Source organism: Peromyscus eremicus, chromosome 10, assembly GCF_949786415.1.
Source record: "Peromyscus eremicus chromosome 10, PerEre_H2_v1, whole genome shotgun sequence".
Taxonomy (NCBI): domain Eukaryota; kingdom Metazoa; phylum Chordata; class Mammalia; order Rodentia; family Cricetidae; genus Peromyscus; species Peromyscus eremicus.
In genome coordinates, this window is record NC_081426.1 from 67,953,089 (window position 1) to 67,970,862 (window position 17,774).

The 17,774-nt window shown below is 47.5% G+C and overlaps 1 protein-coding gene across 1 annotated transcript; it reads left to right on the plus strand.

Moving 5' to 3' along the window:
- Positions 1-617: 617 nt before the first annotated feature.
- On the plus strand, positions 618-16,717 carry Srd5a3 (steroid 5 alpha-reductase 3). Its single transcript, XM_059275108.1, has 6 exons — positions 618-838; positions 9,089-9,231; positions 10,413-10,448; positions 10,948-11,145; positions 14,691-14,825; positions 15,745-16,717. The coding sequence occupies exons 1-6, from the start codon at positions 618-620 to the stop codon at positions 16,002-16,004; spliced, it is 993 nt and encodes a 330-aa protein (XP_059131091.1). The 3' UTR covers positions 16,005-16,717.
- Positions 16,718-17,774: the final 1,057 nt, after the last annotated feature.

Consider the following 17,774-nt stretch of genomic DNA (forward strand, 5'->3'; position numbering starts at 1 on the left):
GACCCCCATCTGGAGCACACTGATGAATCTGGCTGCTACTGGTGACCCAGTGTGGTACTAAGATCCTTCAGATCCTGGCTCTTGGGGGAGGGACCCTTTGGGGATCCAGCCGAGAATCAAGCCTGGACTTGAACCAAAAATTTCTCTTTACATCTTTTCGCAGCAGTAATCCCACAGTCCAAGATTAACTTGGGCTGGTGAGAACCTGACCACCAGAGTTGGATTCCCACGCGCCACGTGGTGGAAGGAGAGAACCAATTCCCCCAAGCTATCTTAGGCTTCCAGCCACACGTCTTGGCATGCTCCTACTCCACTAAATAAATAAGTATAATTTATTTGTTTTTTTTTAATGACTTGTAGCAGGTGTTCTTGCATGTTTCTGCAGAATTTCAAGCTTGAGTCGCATCTGGGAATGTCTGTGCAGGATCAGGGGCCGTGAGAATCCAAAGCGCAGTCCCGGGTGTCGCGGCTGGGCAGGAGCACGGCTCCAGTGTGCAGAGCCCGGGGGCGGGGCCGCGCGTCCCGCCCAGGTGTCGCGTCACCGCCAAGCGCGCCCCCGAGGCGGGAGGGAGGGCGGCGCGGTGGCGCGCGCGCGTGCGTAGCCCGCTCCCCGGGCCATGGCTGGCTGGGCGGGGGCCGAGCTCTCGGCGCTGAACCCGCTGCGCACGCTGTGGCTGGCGCTGGCCGCCGCCTTCCTGCTCGCGCTGCTCCTGCAGCTGGCGCCGGCCGGGCTGCTGCCGAGCTGCGCGCTCTTCCAGGACCTCATCCGCTACGGGAAGACCAAGCTGTCCGGCTCGCGGCGCCCCGCCGTCTGCAGGGCCTTCGATGTCCCCAAAAGGTAACCGCGGTGGCGGGGCGCGCCCGGCAGGGGGCAGCAGAGGCGGCGCGGGCACGTGAGCCTGGGGCTGCCCGGAGCCGCCCCCGGAAATGACTGAGCATCCCCAGGGGTCCGCCCCAGCTACCTTATCCCAAATTCTCCGCTTGCTCTTCCCGGAACTCTTAACTGGAGGTCGTGGAAGTTTGTGGACATGGAGGCTGGCTCTTCCTCGATTTCCCCAACCTGTCACAGTCAGGAAAGAAGTCCGGAGGGTACCCTGCTGGGGCAGCGCCGACATCCCGTGCCTGCATCTCAGCAGGTGCGCCGGCAAGCTGGCCCAAGATGCACCCCCTCCTCCTTGTTCAGTAACAGAGTTGTGAAATACTAAAATCTTCCGGGCACAAAGAGAAGAATCTACTCTGAATATGTGAGACTTGTTCCATGGTTTTCTCATTTTTTTGCTCCACGTTGAATTCAGTCTGTAGAGGTAGAAGTCAGTTTAACGCTATTCTAAGAGAGTAAAGCTGTGTCTTTTCTTTGAAATGCAGCATACCTTTGCATTTAGAACTGAATGTGAAGGAATGTGATGGGTTCATTTAGCTTATTTTCAAAGTCTGTAGACAGTGCCCACCGCTGCAGATGATGGTAAAACTATCTAGGAACACTATTTGGCCTCAGCTCTCTCTTGACTGTTGGAGAGCGATCTGTCAGGGGTTCAGTCTGAGAGTGGAGACACATCATTGTGAAGAATGAATGGAAAAAGATAAGGGCCGAAAGAACTGTTCTTACAGGCTCAGTTTTAACAACGTGAGCAACCCCTGACATCCATCCTATTGTGATCAGGTTTGATTGGCCTATATTCCTTTCTGCTTTTTTGGTTTGTTTTTTTGTTTTTTGGTTTTTGGTTTTTGGTTTTTTTTTTTTTTTGGTTTTTCGAGACAGGGTTTCTCTGTGTAGATTTGCGCCTCTCCTGGAACTCACTTTGGAGACCAGGCTGGCCTCGAACTCACAGAGATCCGCCTGCCTCTGCCTCCCGAGTGCTGGGATTAAAGGCGTGCGCCACCATCGCCGCCCGGCTATATAGGAATTTATTGTCTGACTTTTGAGGGAGGTCCTAGTGTCCCTGGATTTAAAAGCACGCTTAAAAATCACTTCTGCCCTTTCTGTCTCTGGATGGGGCTCATCAGCTGTCACACTGAAGCCTGTCATTATGTAACAGCCAGGAAAGAGGTGGGCCTTCCTTGGATTCACTCCTGGAACTCTCGGCACTCGGCGCTTCTTGTAATTCCCGCAGTGTTGTGAAATAATTATTCTTTCCTTCTTCCAGGGTTCTAGAGCAGAACCTTCCATGGTGTTCAGGTGCTCTGAGGCGATGGTGGAGGGCGTTGTTTCCCCTAAATTGTACTTTTCAGGGCTGGGGAAGGGACAACAAATCCAGGCCAATAAGGAAAGGCATTTTTAATTGCGGCAAAGGAAAATGGGGGTGGGGGGAGGGTGGTGGCAATTGCATCGAAAGTGGCCAGGCCCTCAGAAGAACAGATGGCAACAAAAATCCCCCCACCTCCTCCTTGTAGATCCATTTCCTTTTCAATGGCTGTCTCCCCATGTATATGAAAAGGTGGTGAGGAGAGATGGGCAAAGTAACATTCTACCGCCAGCTTTACACTTCTCTCTGTTTCCCAAAGTATCTTCATTGACACTGCTTAGCACTTTCATGAGAGAAGAAAAAAAGGGGGGGGGTGAGTTAGAGGAATTAGAAGCCACAGCTGAATTGCCGTGTGTGTGTGTGTGTGTGTGTGTGTGTGTGTGTGTGTGTGTGTGTCATATACTCAAGACTCCCAGCACTAAATGCCTTGCTTCATATAGTCCTCATGACAGACCTGTGAGGGACACGCCACTGTCACCATTCCCACCCGCAAATGTACACATTCAGGCTTGTCACACCAGTGAGTGTGGCATGTAGGCCTTCAATCAATCTGTTGGCGTAAGATCCCAAACGCTTAACCTCCAGCGTACCTCGTTGGCAAGCTACCAACCTGAGTCATGTCTGAGAGATCAAATGGCAGTGGATTTACCCCCAGAGGGTAGCACTTCGTAATATCTTGGTTAATCCAGATTTTATAATATTTGGTAATCTTAGCCAGTGTGCTTATTACTTAAATATTTTGAATAGTTTTTCCTTGTGCGAAGTGTAATGTCCTCAGAAATGAAAATAAAAAAAAAATAATAAGCCTGTGACTTCGACACTTGCAAATGGGCAGCTGTGAGTCACATTTCTTCTGCCCATATGGCAGTACTTAGGTCATTTAGTTTGTGATTATTTTCTCCTAAGGAAGCAAGAATAAAACCTAAGGTCCTGGAATATTGTGCTCTATTCTCCAGCCTGGTACTGGCTGTTTGGGTTTTGGGAATCTTTTGTTTGTTTGTTTTGTTTTTTTTAATCAAGGCAACAGCTGCTTTTCTTGCTTTGATTGACTCCCCAGAAAGTCTGTATAAATAAGTGACCAGGACCCAAGCGCCTCATTGCTCTTGACTTCCACAGTAGACGGAAACGCTTCTGTTTCTAAAACTTCAAAGTAGCTCCAAGTAGCATGGAAACTTATCACTGAACTGGGTTCTGCAGGTCAGGTACTGCCCAGTTTTCTGCCCTGGAGTCTAAGAGCCCGAGAAGCAGTCAGGACCTGGGATTGGGTACAGGTTACATCTTTATCTTCATCAACCTCTGGCTGAAAAGTTAGCATTTCCTTAGTTATGAATGTCATCAACCAACCACAGGACAATATCAGTGTCTCCAAGTGCTTGGTAGAATATAACACATTAAAAAAAACATTGGAGACCCCTTGAAACAGCATTGTTTCCATAACCACAAAAACGTAGTGGTTATTCACCTCTAGAGTTCATTGTTCAATGCACAACAAGTGCATGGGTTCCATATCGTATAAACGTGACTTTTAATAACTGGATCACCTAGATGTCCATGTAATTAACTTTCTTAGTGTCCTCCATGTATCTTATGCTTATGGTGACATTTTGAGAAGGGCCTAGAGCCTTTGTCAAGCAGCATTTACATTTGATATCTCAGCTATAGCAGCCTCATCTCATGCCTGGAGGTGAAAAGGCCCTCCCACTAGAAGGTTTAAAACAAAGGATAAGGGGTTGGATGCTCCGTTGGCATGGTGGTTAGCCTAGTTTCTTCAGTAAATGAGCCATTTACCATGTCCTTGGTGCATTTAGTGTACCAGTTTTACTAGAGGGCCTGCTGTTAATCTCAAAGCTAGTCTAGGCTCCGTGAAGCTTACAGGCAGACAGAAAAATGTGTCAACAAATTTCAGAGAAGCAAAATCTTTTCTGCGGCATTCAAGTGCCCCAGAGGAGACCCCAGCAAGGTTATTTGATCAGGAATAAGAGTTTTGAGCGGGGGGGGGGGGGGGGGGGGGACACGGGGGGGGGGGACGGGACGGGGACCACGGACTACCTAGGAAGGATGGGTGAAGTGGGGAGAGAGCCTCTTGGCAGAACCTTGTGGGCCAGGATCGATTGGGAGGAAGCTGCCGAGGGCTTTGTGGTGGAAGGGGGCCTATTGCATCATGGGACATAAAAAGGATGGCACCATGTGTGAGAAAGCCTGGGCGCGAGGCTGCTGTGTTAGTCCAGGAGAAAGATGGCGGTACTCATGTGGATTACAGCTGAAGCATCATGGTATCCTCAGGTGTCAAAGGTTGGGGTGGCATTAAAGCACTTAGCACAGGCCCAGTCACCTGGGTAGTTCCCCTGCCCTAATTACCCCGCAGCTCCCTGACTTAACTCCAGGGCCAGTTCCAGCACTCGGTGCACATGTATGTTAAATAAGGTTGTGTTTCCTGGACTCCAAACCATAGAGTAATTCCAACCCTACACAGTCCTGTCTCGCTTCTGACTCTGCGTCCTGTGACTTGTTCCTACTGGCCCTATTCCAGAAGTTCAGGGCTTCCCTATACCAGTCCTCATCCTACCTCAGAGCCTCCACATTACCTCTCACCTGGCCCATGGGTTAAGGCTTGGCTCTTGTATCTTCAGTGAGGCCTTCCATGCCTGCCTTACATAAAATGATAATTCCACACTCCCCAACAGACCCTTCTTCCTCTTCCCCGCAGTCAGCCACAGCCTGTAATAATCATCCAAGTGGTTGTTAGTCAAAGGAGTGAGTACCCACACCAAACCTTGTACAGTCTGAAAGATCTCTGTGTCCCTGCTCCCGGGATCTGGAAGACAGGACTTCTAGGAAGCCAGTTACAGAAGGAGGAAGAAGGAGTGTGTCTTCACCCAGAGGCAGTGGGAATTGGAGATCTGTAGTTTGAGTCTTAGCTATCTCTAAATACAAGCAAGAGATAGGACCTCCTGGAAAGACTAGAAAGTGTTTCCTATAGAAAGACATTCAGACAGCAGAATGAAATGTCAGACTGAAAAACAATACAGTGTGTATTTAAACCAAAAGTGCCACTGAACTAGGAGAGCCGTAAGGCGAAGCCCAGTAATTCATTGGAAACTACTGATTCATTTGCCTATGGGGATCACATAAACTGGCTGTGTGTGATAGAGGGCTAGGAAAACAGGTTCGAGCAAGTCTTGTCCACAGGCAGGAGAGCAACAATGTGATATAAACACCAGTCATTCTGTTGCATCTAGAGCCAGCGGCTGCCACTGCTGTGACCTTGGATAAGAACTTAACCTCTTAGAGTCTTAATTCCCCATCTGCCACGGGAAGAGCGCCAACCATGGAATTGTCGTAAAGATGAGATTTCATGACCACGCCTCTTCTCCCAGGTCCCAGTGTACGTCCTTTTTCTCAAAACTGGATAGTCTCTGTGTCACCAATAGATGAGTGTTTTATTTGGGTTTTATTATTATTATTTTTTGTTTAGGGGTGTTTTGCCTGCATATATGCCTGGGCATCATGGGCATGTCTGGCGCCCCTGGAGGCTAGAAGAGGGAGTTGTGTATCCTTGGAACTGGATGGTTGTGAGCTGCCATGTGGTGCTGGGAATGGAACCTTGGTCCTTTGGAAGAGCAGCAAGTTCCCTTCATTGCTAAAGCCATCTCTCCAGCCCCTCAGATGGATGTCTTGAAACTCTGGGAAGGACTGAATAATGATTTTCTTTTGAAAATGTTTTACTTTGGCATGCCTCAATGGATCCCCATTACAAAAGCCAGCAGCATTCTTACAGGGCCCTGTGTCCCCTGCCCTCTTCTCAAGGTCCTGCCAACAGCCACAGGGGAGCCCCAGGTGGAGCACGCCCCACATGTACCCCTCTAAGTACCCTTGCAGCTTTCCCTCTGCTTGGAAAGTGTATGGGGTGACCTCACTTAGTATTATACACTCTAGGTCCATCTGTTTTCCTGCAGAACTTTTAACTTTATGCAGAATGTTTAGACTTAGACTCTATTATAATAGTGAGATCACGTAACCCCAGAAAGAAAGAAAAAAAAAAAACTACATGTCTCTCATATGCAGAATCTAGCCAATGATATATGTATATGCAAACACATGTACATGTGGATACATTATAACATGAAGAAAAGAAAAGAAAAAAGGCCAAATAAAGAGGATGAGAAAGTACTGAATGTAGGTGATGGACACAAGTTATAAAAGAGGATCTAGAACTAATTGTTTTTCTAGCTCTGATTCTGCCATGATTTGTTTGGTTTTGGTGGCAGATAAGTGCATAAAATACACTATATACTGAAAGTGAAATAATAATGTACAGCTAGCTCCACAACTTCCGTTCCTAATGCCCACTCTATCAATATAGAAGTTTATTGAGTTGTATAGACTTTGGGTCTAGTTCATTTTGGTGTGTGACATTTTTGTTCACAAGTTTTTTTTTTAATAAGTTTATAATTTTTTTAAAAGGAAGTGTGCAAGGATTGCATGTTCTATACAGATGTCCCTTCCAGGAAGGCCATCCCAACCACCCATCCAGAATAGCATCCCTTCTGCTCTATTTCCTGATCAGATGTTATGGTAGATGCCTGCAGCATTACCAAGTCCTCACTAAAAGGGGACTTCCATTAAGGCAGGGACCAGTTCTGTCTTCATCCTTCAAGTTCAGGCTCCTGGAACTTGGCCTAACACATTTCAAGTAGGCTGTAAATATTTACCCAAGGGAAAAAAAAAAATAGGCAAAGCATCTAGCCCTTCCCTCTCTCCAGCACCTGCAAAGCAGGAGGTTAAACATGTTCTTAGCCCTCTGCTGGGTCCCAGTGCTCAGTCCACACCCGTGCTCAGTTCTGGCCAGTGTGTCTTCAGGATGGCCTGGAACACAGCTGAGGCCAGGAGCTATGGAGGCAAACGGCTTTGATGCACGCACTTTTGAGAGAATGAGGCCTCTCTTCAGATGGATTCTGAACTGGTGGGTGGATGGGAATGTATCTGTGGAGCCCGCAAGGGCGCTCCTGGTGGGGTTTGCCAGCTGCCGGGAGGTTGGAGCGGGCTGCAGCAGGGCGACTGGATTAGATCAGGGTTTGTCCCTGGGTCACTGGCATGGCATGGGTGTGGGCTAGAGCTATGACTTCTTTCACAGGCATGCTCTGGTCTGTGTGGAAGGACTTCTGAGCCTGTCTGTAGCCAATCCTTTTTTGCTCCAGGTTATTTTTGACTGTCATAAGCCAAAGTGAAAAGAAGAAAAGGAGCATATATTATTGATGTATGAAAGCCCAAAGGAGGTCATGTGATCACCTGCATTGATTTGAATAGAGGAAAAAATTCCAAACTGAGCATGCGTAACTCAAAATATGCTTAACTCAAAAATACATTTAAGTATGCCTAACTCAGAAGAAAAAAGAAAAAAGAAGTGCTTCAATACCCAAAACTCTTGCATGCTGATACAGTGCCCCATGTGGAAAAAATTCCACACCTACCTTCATGGGATTGGTGATGGTCACACAGCAGATGCACATAACGGTATGAGTCATATGAGCTCACCTTTAGCATATGAGGTACATAAAGTATGAGGTATATAAGTACATTCTGTGTTTAGAAGTGGGTCTCACCCTCCACATTCTCTGTCAGCATATGTTCACACATCCCAGGTGTTTCAGATAAGAAATCCTCGATCTGTATAGAAAAAGCGTAGGAGAGTGGACCTCGGAGGAACCTGAGAGGGAACCGGGAGGTGGCTCAGTGCCAACTTGAGGACCTGAATTAGAATTCCTAGATACCTGAGTAACAAAGAGAGATGTGGCCATGTGCAGACCTCGAATGCCAGTGCTGTAGCTGGCAGGCACAGGAGGATTGCTGGAGCTCGCTGTCACAGATGCCTCAGTGGTCCTCATGCCATATTAAATGCCTTTGTTTTAGCAAATCAGCATCCTCTTTTACATTAAACTAGCATGGCTAATTTCCTTTCATTGGTTTGTGCCTTTATGTTTATTTACATTGTAAGTGATTCACCACCACATAGGTTTATAGGCTTTATTGTAATCTTTTTTTATTTTATAAAAAATTAATTTGGAAGGTGGGAGGAGAAAGAAGATGGATCAGCTAGTGAAGTGCCTGCCACATATGCATGTGAAGATCTGAGTTCGATCCCTAGCACACACATAAAAGCCAGACATAGTACATACACCTGTACTATCGGGAAGATGAGAATCGCTGACCAGCTAGTTTAACTGAAGTTATGGAGTTATGAGCTGCCTGATGTGGGTGCTGGAAATCAAACTTCTGTAACAGCAGAATAATAACAGGTGATAATAAATTTAAAATTTTTGGAATAAAGTAAATGAAACTGGAAAGATGGCTTAGCAGTTAAGAGCATGCGCTGCGGTTTCAGAGGACCAAGTTCAATTTCTAGCATCCACCTTGGAAGCGTCCTTCCAGCTCTGAGTCTGGTTGCGTGACTCTTGCACCACAGCAGTTGTGTGGCTCAGGCTGTTACTGCGACCCAGGTTTGGGATCTAAAAGACTTCCATAGATCTCCTGTGCAGGAAGCTTGCGGCTCCTTCTGAGAACTCGAGGTGGGGGGCGGGGGGGGGGGGCGCACTCTTGTTACCCGGAGATGAGAGACTGTTAACTGATCCTTTTACACTCCAATGTAAACAGTCTCATGATCTGGAAGTACATTTTGAAACATTTCCACCTGCAGAATTCAGGTTCTGATTAGAACCGAAAATCATTTTGAGATTGGGGGCGGGGAGGTTAGGGGAGCAGGGAGGGGCGCATAGAGGAACTTATAATCTTCTGGGGACTCATGGAGGTTTTAGCTGAGGGTTACCTAACTCTTCCTCCCGTTGCAGGTATTTTTCTCATTTCTACGTCATCTCCGTGCTGTGGAATGGCTTCCTCCTCTGGTTCCTTTCTCAATCTCTCTTCCTGGGAGTACCTTTTCCAGACTGGCTTCACGCTTTGCTCAGAACTCTTGGGGCCACGCAGTTCCAAGGTAATTTGGCTCTCTAGCCTGTTCCTGGTACCTGTCTGCAGTTCTCGCCAATCAGGGCCCTCCGCAGGGCCTGGGAAGTGGAGGGCAGACAGAGTTTGTGTGGTTGATTGGCCCCAAGTCCTCACTGAGCTGTGGCAGAGTCCAGGGGAAGGTTCTGGTCTGCCGCCTGGTAAGCCTGGGCTGAATGAGGACCAGCTGTTCTCCCTCTGATACCGTTAGCTTTAGTGTGCTGATAAGCTCACAAAGAGGCCTTGCACGTGCCAGGGAAGCTTTGGAAATCCCTGAGTTTGCATTGAAACATTTATCATCTATACAGCTGCAGCCAGAGTTATACCTCGGGGCCCACAGAAATTTGATTTTTAAAGATTACTTTTTGATAAACATTTAAAAGGTCTGGGGACTGGTGTGATGGATCAGTAGATAAAGGTGTTTACCACCAGGCATGATGATCTAACATCCATCTGCAGGACCCACAAGACTCTTTCTTACAAGTTGTCTGTCCTCTGACATCTTCAACACACACACACACACACACACATGCGAGTAAATAAATTAGTTAAAAATTAAAAAAGACTGTGTTGTGCATCTTCAGTTAAATAATGAAACTGTGAATAGTTGCTGGCCAGATCCTTACAAAACAGCATTTAAACTGGCCGTAGCAGCATGTAAGGGCTGTGTGGAAGGGGTCGGGGGTCCTAATGCATGGGCACCCCTTTGTTGCTTAGCATGTTCATGTATTCGGAAGGTTAGATTTGAGGAGCTTTCCTTGTTTTAACCTGTTCATAAAGAGTTAAAAAAAAAACCTGGGTTTTAACTTACTTAAACTACAAAAAGAACAAAGCAAATCTATGCTGTTAGAATTTAGAACAGAGTCCTTAACCTTGGGGCAGCCTGAAGCAGGGTCATGCTTAGAAAGGAACACTAGGGGTTGCTGGTCAAGTCCTAGTTCTTAATCTGGTTACTAGTAATATGTGGGAATTAGTAAAAATTTACCAAGCTGTGTAATTGTGTCCGTGATTGCGTCTGTGTTACTCTTTTTAAAAAGACAGACTGGACTTTATGATATTTTAAACATGAGCTTTCTTCACATTAACTTGGAGCATGTAATAAAGGGCCTCCAGGAAGGTGGGACCTTGGGACTCTCTAAAAGTGTAATTTCTCCTTTCTTTTTCTTTTGGCAGCACTGGAGATGGAGTCCAAGGCCTCCCAAATGCTAGGCAAGTGCTTCGACACCCAGCCCTTCTCCCATCCTTTATTTTTTAAGTCTGAAAAGGAGTACTCACCCGTTGGATCCCCTCCTCTGTCTCTGCCTTTGTGGGTGGGTGTGGCCCCAGGAGCCCACCAGATAGCATTTCCAACATCACCATGGACCTCTCCCTGACCATCTGCATCGAGCACTTGGCACAGGAACTGGAGAGCCATGGATCCTGAGTCCTGGGCACACAGAGCCTTCGTCATGATGTCCATGTGGCTCTTACATGATAAAGTAGAGTCAGAGATGGGTTCTGTCCTCTCTTCCCACCACCCTGCCACTCACGGACCACATGGCTGTCATTCAGCCTGGGTCCTCACAGCTCGAAAGAGGAAAACATTAGTTTGAATGGCCTCTCCAGCCCTCGGACTCTGATCTTATGTAAGGCTCGGTTTCAGGTGGGTACACTGAACACTTGCCTTAAAGCTGGAGGAGACACTGACTGTGTCGCCTTCTGATTGCAGTGGGCGAGCTGGCCCTGTCTACCTTCTTGGTGCTGGTGTCCGTCTGGGTCCACAGCCTGCGGAGACTCTTTGAGTGTTTCTACATCAGCATCTTCTCTAACGCCGTGATTCACGTCGTGCAGTACTGTTTCGGGCTCGTCTACTATGTCCTGGTTGGCCTAACTGTCCTGAGCCAAGCGCCCATGGATGACAAGAATGGTGAGTGGTCCTTGCAGCACATTCAAAAGTCATCCTGTCCAAAGGTAGCTACGTTGGCCGTGACTGCTAAAACCTGAGAAACGCCAGCATAAGCGGCTGTGCCTTCAGTGACCACGGTAAGGTACAAAGCATTCTTGAGACTCTGTTTGAGGACGGTGGAGTTAAGCTGTGTGGGGTTCACCTGTAGAGAGGTCAGAAAAATAGCTAAACTCTGAACAGGAGGCATGAGACCTCCAAAGGAGCAGGAGAGGGGGCATCAAAGGAAGTGGCCTCAGTTGTCTGGGGGTGCACGGGGGGGTGGGGGGGAGAAGTCACCCTGTGGGATTAAACCACAGAAAGTAAGATGAGGGAGGGGCTTGTGGTGAGTAGTTCTCATCTGAAGAAGGAACACAGACCATTCTCTTGCCATTAATTCTTGGGATGGCTGCCCTCCTAACAAAGTCTTTCTTCATGTGGGACGCACAGCCTGAGGGAAGAGGAAAACCAAGTCTGGCAGTAAATGGAAATGGCCTTGAGGTTTCCGAGTGCTCTCTAGCCAGGAAGAGGAAAGCAGACCTTCGTATTCGAGAAGAAAGTGAGGTGGCTTGCTCTTTTATTTGGATGCTACATTAACATGTATGACTATCAGTTTCATGAAAACAATCCGTGCAGATCATATAGAACTCTAGTCCCTTTGGGTGGCTGGAATGACTGTTTCCGTGCTGAGGTTAACTTGACCTTGAAGCGGTGGGCTTTCAGCCCAGATCTTCCGTGACCCTATTCTCCATGTCCTGTATCATAAGTCGAAACGGAGATTTGTATTTCCATCTATCAGTGATTGAGCCTTGTTTGATTTCAGTCTCGGAGTGCTCCAGAGTCCGCTCTGTTGCTGGAATGCACTTCCTGAGACTATAAAAGTTCTTTGAAAGGCGGGTTTATTGACCAGATTGCTTCTTAACTTGTGAATTGTTTACCGGTTCCAGCCATTCAGGCAGCATCTTTTCTAGGTCCTCTGGACTTCGTTGTATTAGTTACTTTCCTGTTGCTGTGGTAACATACTATGGCCAAGATAATTCCCGGGAGGAAGATCATTATTTTAGCTCACAGTTACAGATGGTTTCGTCCATCATAGTGTTGAGGCACAGCAGCAAGCCTGCAGGAGCAGGAAGCTGAGAGGTCACACCTCAACCATAAATATGAAGCAGAGAGAGCTGGAAGTAGGGAGAGGGGATATTTTAAATGGATATTTCCTGTCCTGACCACCCAATCCCAAGTCGTCACTCAGAGGCTTATATTAATTACAATACAAATGCTCGGCCGATAGCTCAGGCTTGTTACTAGCTACCTCTTATACTTAAATTAACCCATATTTCTATTTATGCTTTGCCACATGGCTCATGGCTTGTTACCTCATTTTTTTCCACATCCTGTTTGCTGGGCAACTGGCTGTCATCTCCCCGAACTCCCCTGACTCTGCCCTTCTTCCTCCCATTTTCTCTCTGTGTCAGGCTGTCTCACCCAATCTCTTCTTGCCCTGCTATTAGCCTAATTTTTTTAATTAACAATGAGCATAAACCACAGCAGTACATAGTCTCAAGTCTCACTTCTAGCGATGGTCTTCCTCCAGCCAGGCTGCACCCCCTGACCCTTCACAGACAGTGTCACCAGCTAGAGACCAAGCGTGGAAGGCACTTCTCATTCAACCACCATATCATTAAAGGAGTCGGTTTTTCCTCCCATGTCTTCCGCTACGGCGTTCAGATGCCCAGCCAGTTACCGTGGCTTTTCGCCCAGACGAACTTTCCAGAACTCCTTGGTTGCCCACTAGCTTTCTGTCTGTCTGATTACCTCACTTTTCTGAGCTGCTTCTGTGGCTGGAGCCCAGGTTCTACTTTTTTGCTCCTTAAAAATGGTCAAAAAAAAAAAGGCAGCCAGGACACCCACAAAGCTGTCTCTCCAAGCACTCCTTTGTGCGGCTGCTTCTCCTTCATCTGCTCACCCCTCCTAGGGTCCGCTGGAGCCACTGGGACAGTAGATTGGATTAGTTACTCCTCCTCGTTGTTGAGACCAGACAGGCGGCAAGAAGCAGCTTACTGAAGAGGTTTGGCTGGGAGAATGCTTGGCCGGCGGTGGGCTTGTGTATCTTAGGCAGACATGGTAGCTCACTCCTATAATCCCGGCACCTGTGGCACGAAGCCAACAGGATCACTTCAAGTTCAAAGCCAGCTTTGCCTATATACTGAATTCCGGGTTACCCAGGTCTACACAGCCAGACTGCATCTCAAAAACACACAAATCAAAACTCACCACCACGGTGGGAAATACTCCATTTGGCGTCGGTAGGATCTGAGAGAAATACTGTAGGTTTGAATGTCTGCTGGGCCTATGTCCGCTTGACAGGGTTTCTCCCGCTCGGAAACCTCTGTCAGTGATCAGGGGCACGGACTGACCTCACAGGGTCCTTATGTAAGTGAAAGGAGTGTCTGCAGTCCAGGAGAACCGGGTTTAGAACTGAGATTGCCACAGGTGAGTTTGGCGGATTCTTGTTAGCCGTTAGTTCTCCTCGACTGATCCCCACTTGTGGGTTTCCATATAGAGTGGCATGACCTTGGTGCTCTTACCTGATTTCGCTTTTTAGGGTTTTGCCTGCGCTCCAGGGTCCCGGGCTTTTGCCAGTTTTCAATGGACAGGTTTTGCGTCTTCAGTTAAGACCAGGCTGTCGGTCCATTTGCTTTTCCGGTGCCGGTGGCTTGCTCTTGGAATCCTTTGTCTGCCCGCCTCCCCTTCCGCTGCTTCACCAAAAGGAGGGCTGCGCGTCCAGCACTTCCGCTTTGGAAGCAGTCTCTCAGACTCCAATCTCTAATCCAGAAAGGACTTGTTTTTATATTCTCAGTGTTTAAGTTTCTTCTCTTTATGAGAGACCACTCACCTTTTACCTCAGAAAGTCTCTCTAGTAGACAGAACTAGGCAGCACAGTGCATGTATGTTCTCTCTCTCTCTCTCTCTCTCTCTCTCTCTCTCTCTCTCTCTTGCTCTCTTTTTCTCTCTCTTGTTCTCTCTCATATTTGCAGGGGTGGGTATCATGTAGTCCAAGTCAGCCTTGAACTCCTATGTACTTGGCTGGCCTTGAACTCGTGATTCTCTTGCCTCAGCTTCCCAAGTACTAGGATGACAGGCATATAACCACCATGCGTGCGTTAGCTTAGCTTTCTGTATTCAAGATCTCCCTTCCAGCTGCTCTGGGTGGCAGCTCCGGGAGATGTTTCTTTAGAGAATGTTTTCCTTGATGGGAAAAATGTGAGCAAGAAGACTTAAAAGGAGACTCAGTCGTAGAGGCACAAAACACCTCACCGCACAGTCAGTCACTCGGGAATGGGTTGAGTTCTCGCCAGAAGCATTTGAAGAATGTTCGCGAGAAAATGTCGCTAGGTCTCTGCCTGTGACCCCCGGAGCTGTGGAGACTTGAGAAGCAGCTCTCGCTGTCCAGAAGCAATATTATGATAATATAATACAAAAGCTGTGGAATTCTGCAGCATCGGCTAACGGGGCAATTCCTGTTTCCGTAGTCTATGTGCTGGAGAAGAGTGTACTGCTCCAGGCTCGGTGGTTCCACATCCTGGGAATGATGATGTTCTTCTGGTCATCTGCCCATCAGTATAAGTGCCACGTCATTCTCAGCAATCTCAGGAGAAACAAAAAAGGTGAGGTCTCTTCTGGCGCCGCCTCCCCCCCCCCCATGGGCTCCAGTCCTCAGAGGGTGGCTTTCTCTGTCCCTTCATTCCTGTCTTTCATGCCCTGGTCGATATCAGATACTCACTTTCGACAAGACACCTTCCTGAATCGTGATCCTCCCATTGGTAAAATGAGATGGCAGATCTAGCTCTGATGGTCTGTGATTCTGTCCTGAACCCACCTCTGGGGACAACACCGCACACATGTGTCTGATCAGCATGTGGAAAATTCACATTAAGGTAGAGTAGTGGGACCCAGCAGAAGGGAAGACTTCTGAGTTAGCCTGGGTGCAGTTTGCAGTATTCTTGTTTTATAGATGAGGAAACTGAGGCACAGTGAAATTAAGCCATTTCCATGAAGTGACACAGATACCAAGTGGGAGAGTCAGGATTTGAACTTGTGTCCCCTGACTCTGGCGTCTGAGCTTGTGTGCTTGTGAGAAACGGATGGGCTTTTTCAGGTTTGTTTAGTTTTGTTTTGTTTTATTGTTATTGTTGTTTTAAGACAGGGACACTAGTATATCCCTGGCTGTCCTGGATCTCGCTCTGTAGACCAGACTGGCCTCAAACTCACAGAGATCCACCTGCCTTTGCCTCTTGAGTGATGGGATTAAAAGTGTGCTCCACGATGCCCAGCAGGCCTTTTCTTTTCCTGAGACATCGTCTCACTGTACAGCACTGGCTGGCCTTGAACTCACAGAGATCCACCTGCCTGTGCCTTCCAAGTGCTAGGATTAAAGCCATGCAACACCATGCCTGGCTTTATGGTTGGTGGACAGTGGAAATGTGACAGGGTGGTGGTTTTTCATACTGAGTGTGATGCTTGGTAGAGTTTCTGTCAGTGGTTTCGGAAGCGGGGTGGTAAAACAACGTCATCGTTCCGTTTCAGGTATGATCCTTCACTGCCAGCACAGGATCCCCTTCGGAGACTGGTTCGAATATGTGTCTTCGGCTAACTACCTAGCAGAGCTGATGATCTACATCTCCATGGCTGTCACCTTTGGGTTCCACAACTTAACTTGGTGGCTGGTGGTGACGTATGTCTTCTTCAGCCAAGCCCTGTCTGCATTCTTCAACCACACGTTCTACAAGAGCACATTTGTCTCCTACCCGAAGCATAGGAAAGCCTTCCTTCCATTTTTGTTTTGAGGCAGCCTTCATGGTGAAGAATGCAAGCCAGGTGACAGATTCCACTCCTAGAGACACTGAGACAGCGATGGACGAACGGATGCTTGCTGTGGGAATGCTTGACATTCCCTGTTCCACTGCAGAGTGTCCACTGGGCAGGGCAATGCTCCTGGAGAAGACATTCCCAGAAGACCCGGGCTTGAGGGATCCGCTTTCTGCCGAGCTTCACAGAACCAACCAAATGATAACCAGTAATTGGGCGTCTCCAAGCTGATTTATGGTCACGCTGACCGGGAGTATAAACCGCTTGGCATGCATGCATGCTCCCCCACCCACCCCCACACCCACAACCGTTCCCCTCCTTTCCCTCTCTCTCACTCTTGTACAGGAAGAAAAATGACCGTCTGTGGCTGGGAACAGTGAACGGGACCGAGTGCTGTGGGATAGCACAGGTTTTGAATAAATGTTACATGTCAATAAAAACAGATACCTCTGAAAATAACATGAATGTACAGTATCACACCGGTGGTTCTAGGGAGAAAGGAGTGTGCTGGAATTAATTAATATTCCGAATTTTATCACCAGTATCTCCAGTTACATAACCAGTGCCTTGCTTGCCCTGCAAACCAGCCTAATAATAAGCTTGGAAACTTCTTTGATTGAATTCTCTTTTTTGACATTTGTAATGAAAAAAAAATCAGGAAATAAAATATTTTTATACTTATGCATACAGACATGCCCTAGGCCGGGTACTACTGCAAGAAGCAGCCTCACTCTATCATTATTCAGTGTTCACATAGGCCTGGGTCTGTTTCAACTAGTAGAGCAAAGCCAAAAGATGCTATGATTAAAGTTGCACCTCAGATAGCTCAGGTTAAAGGAAATACCCAGTTGGGGTCAAAGGGAAGTAGAGGCATTGGATGAAAGGAGACCCAAGAGTGAAAAAGAGCACCATTGCCCTGGCAACTGAAAACCTCCATGTCCCTATGGTGGGACACATTCTGGGCTGGGATGCAGTTGGGTAGTTGAGTGCATGCCTAGAGCATCTGAGACTCTGCATTCAGCTCCCAGCACTGAGAGAAAAACTTGGGTCTACTGCTTATTAGCTGAGGTACTTGTTTTTTACTTGGGTTTTGTTTGTTTGTTTTTTGGTTTTTGGGTTTTTTTTTGTTTCGTGTGTTGAGTCAGGGTCTCATGGAGTCCTGGGTGCCTTGAAGTCATTATGTACCAGAGGGTGACCTTGCACTTCTGACTCTCCTAACTCAATCTCCCAAGTGCCGGAATTGCAGGTGCTATGGATTGCACCCATTGAGCACTTCATGCATCCTGCACACCCTATGTCTTCAGCCACAACTTACTCAGATGTCATATACTCTACTGGGTGAGACACTCCGGAGTCATAGACTGAGGCTGTTTAACTGACAGGCATCTTAATCTAAAGTATTTTTTAAAACTTACTTATGTACTTGCTTTGCAGTGATGGGGATTGAGCCCAAGGCCTCACAAATATGCTCGTCACGACCCTCTTATCACTGAGCTACACCCTAACTCTTTTAATCTAATTTTAAACACATCATTGTACGACACTGTACCCAAGGAGAAGTGTTTTGCTGTTTGGGAGTTTTTTTGGAGACAGGATCTCTCTGTGTAGCCCTGGCTGTCTTGGAACTTGCTGTGTAGACCAGGCTGGTTTCAAACTCACAAAGATCCACCCACCTCTGCCTCCCAAATGCTGGGATTAAAGGCATGTGCCAGCACATCCAGCTCTGGATAGGAAATCTGTGATTGATG

Coding starts and splice junctions, on each gene's coding strand:
- Srd5a3 (XM_059275108.1), top strand. CDS start 618: ATGGCTGGCTGGGCGGGGGCCGAGCTCTCGGCGCTGAACCCGCTGCGC. Junction 839..9,088: donor GCCTTCGATGTCCCCAAAAG/GTAACCGCGGTG, acceptor CTCCCGTTGCAG/GTATTTTTCTCATTTCTACG. Junction 14,826..15,744: donor TCTCAGGAGAAACAAAAAAG/GTGAGGTCTCTT, acceptor GTTCCGTTTCAG/GTATGATCCTTCACTGCCAG.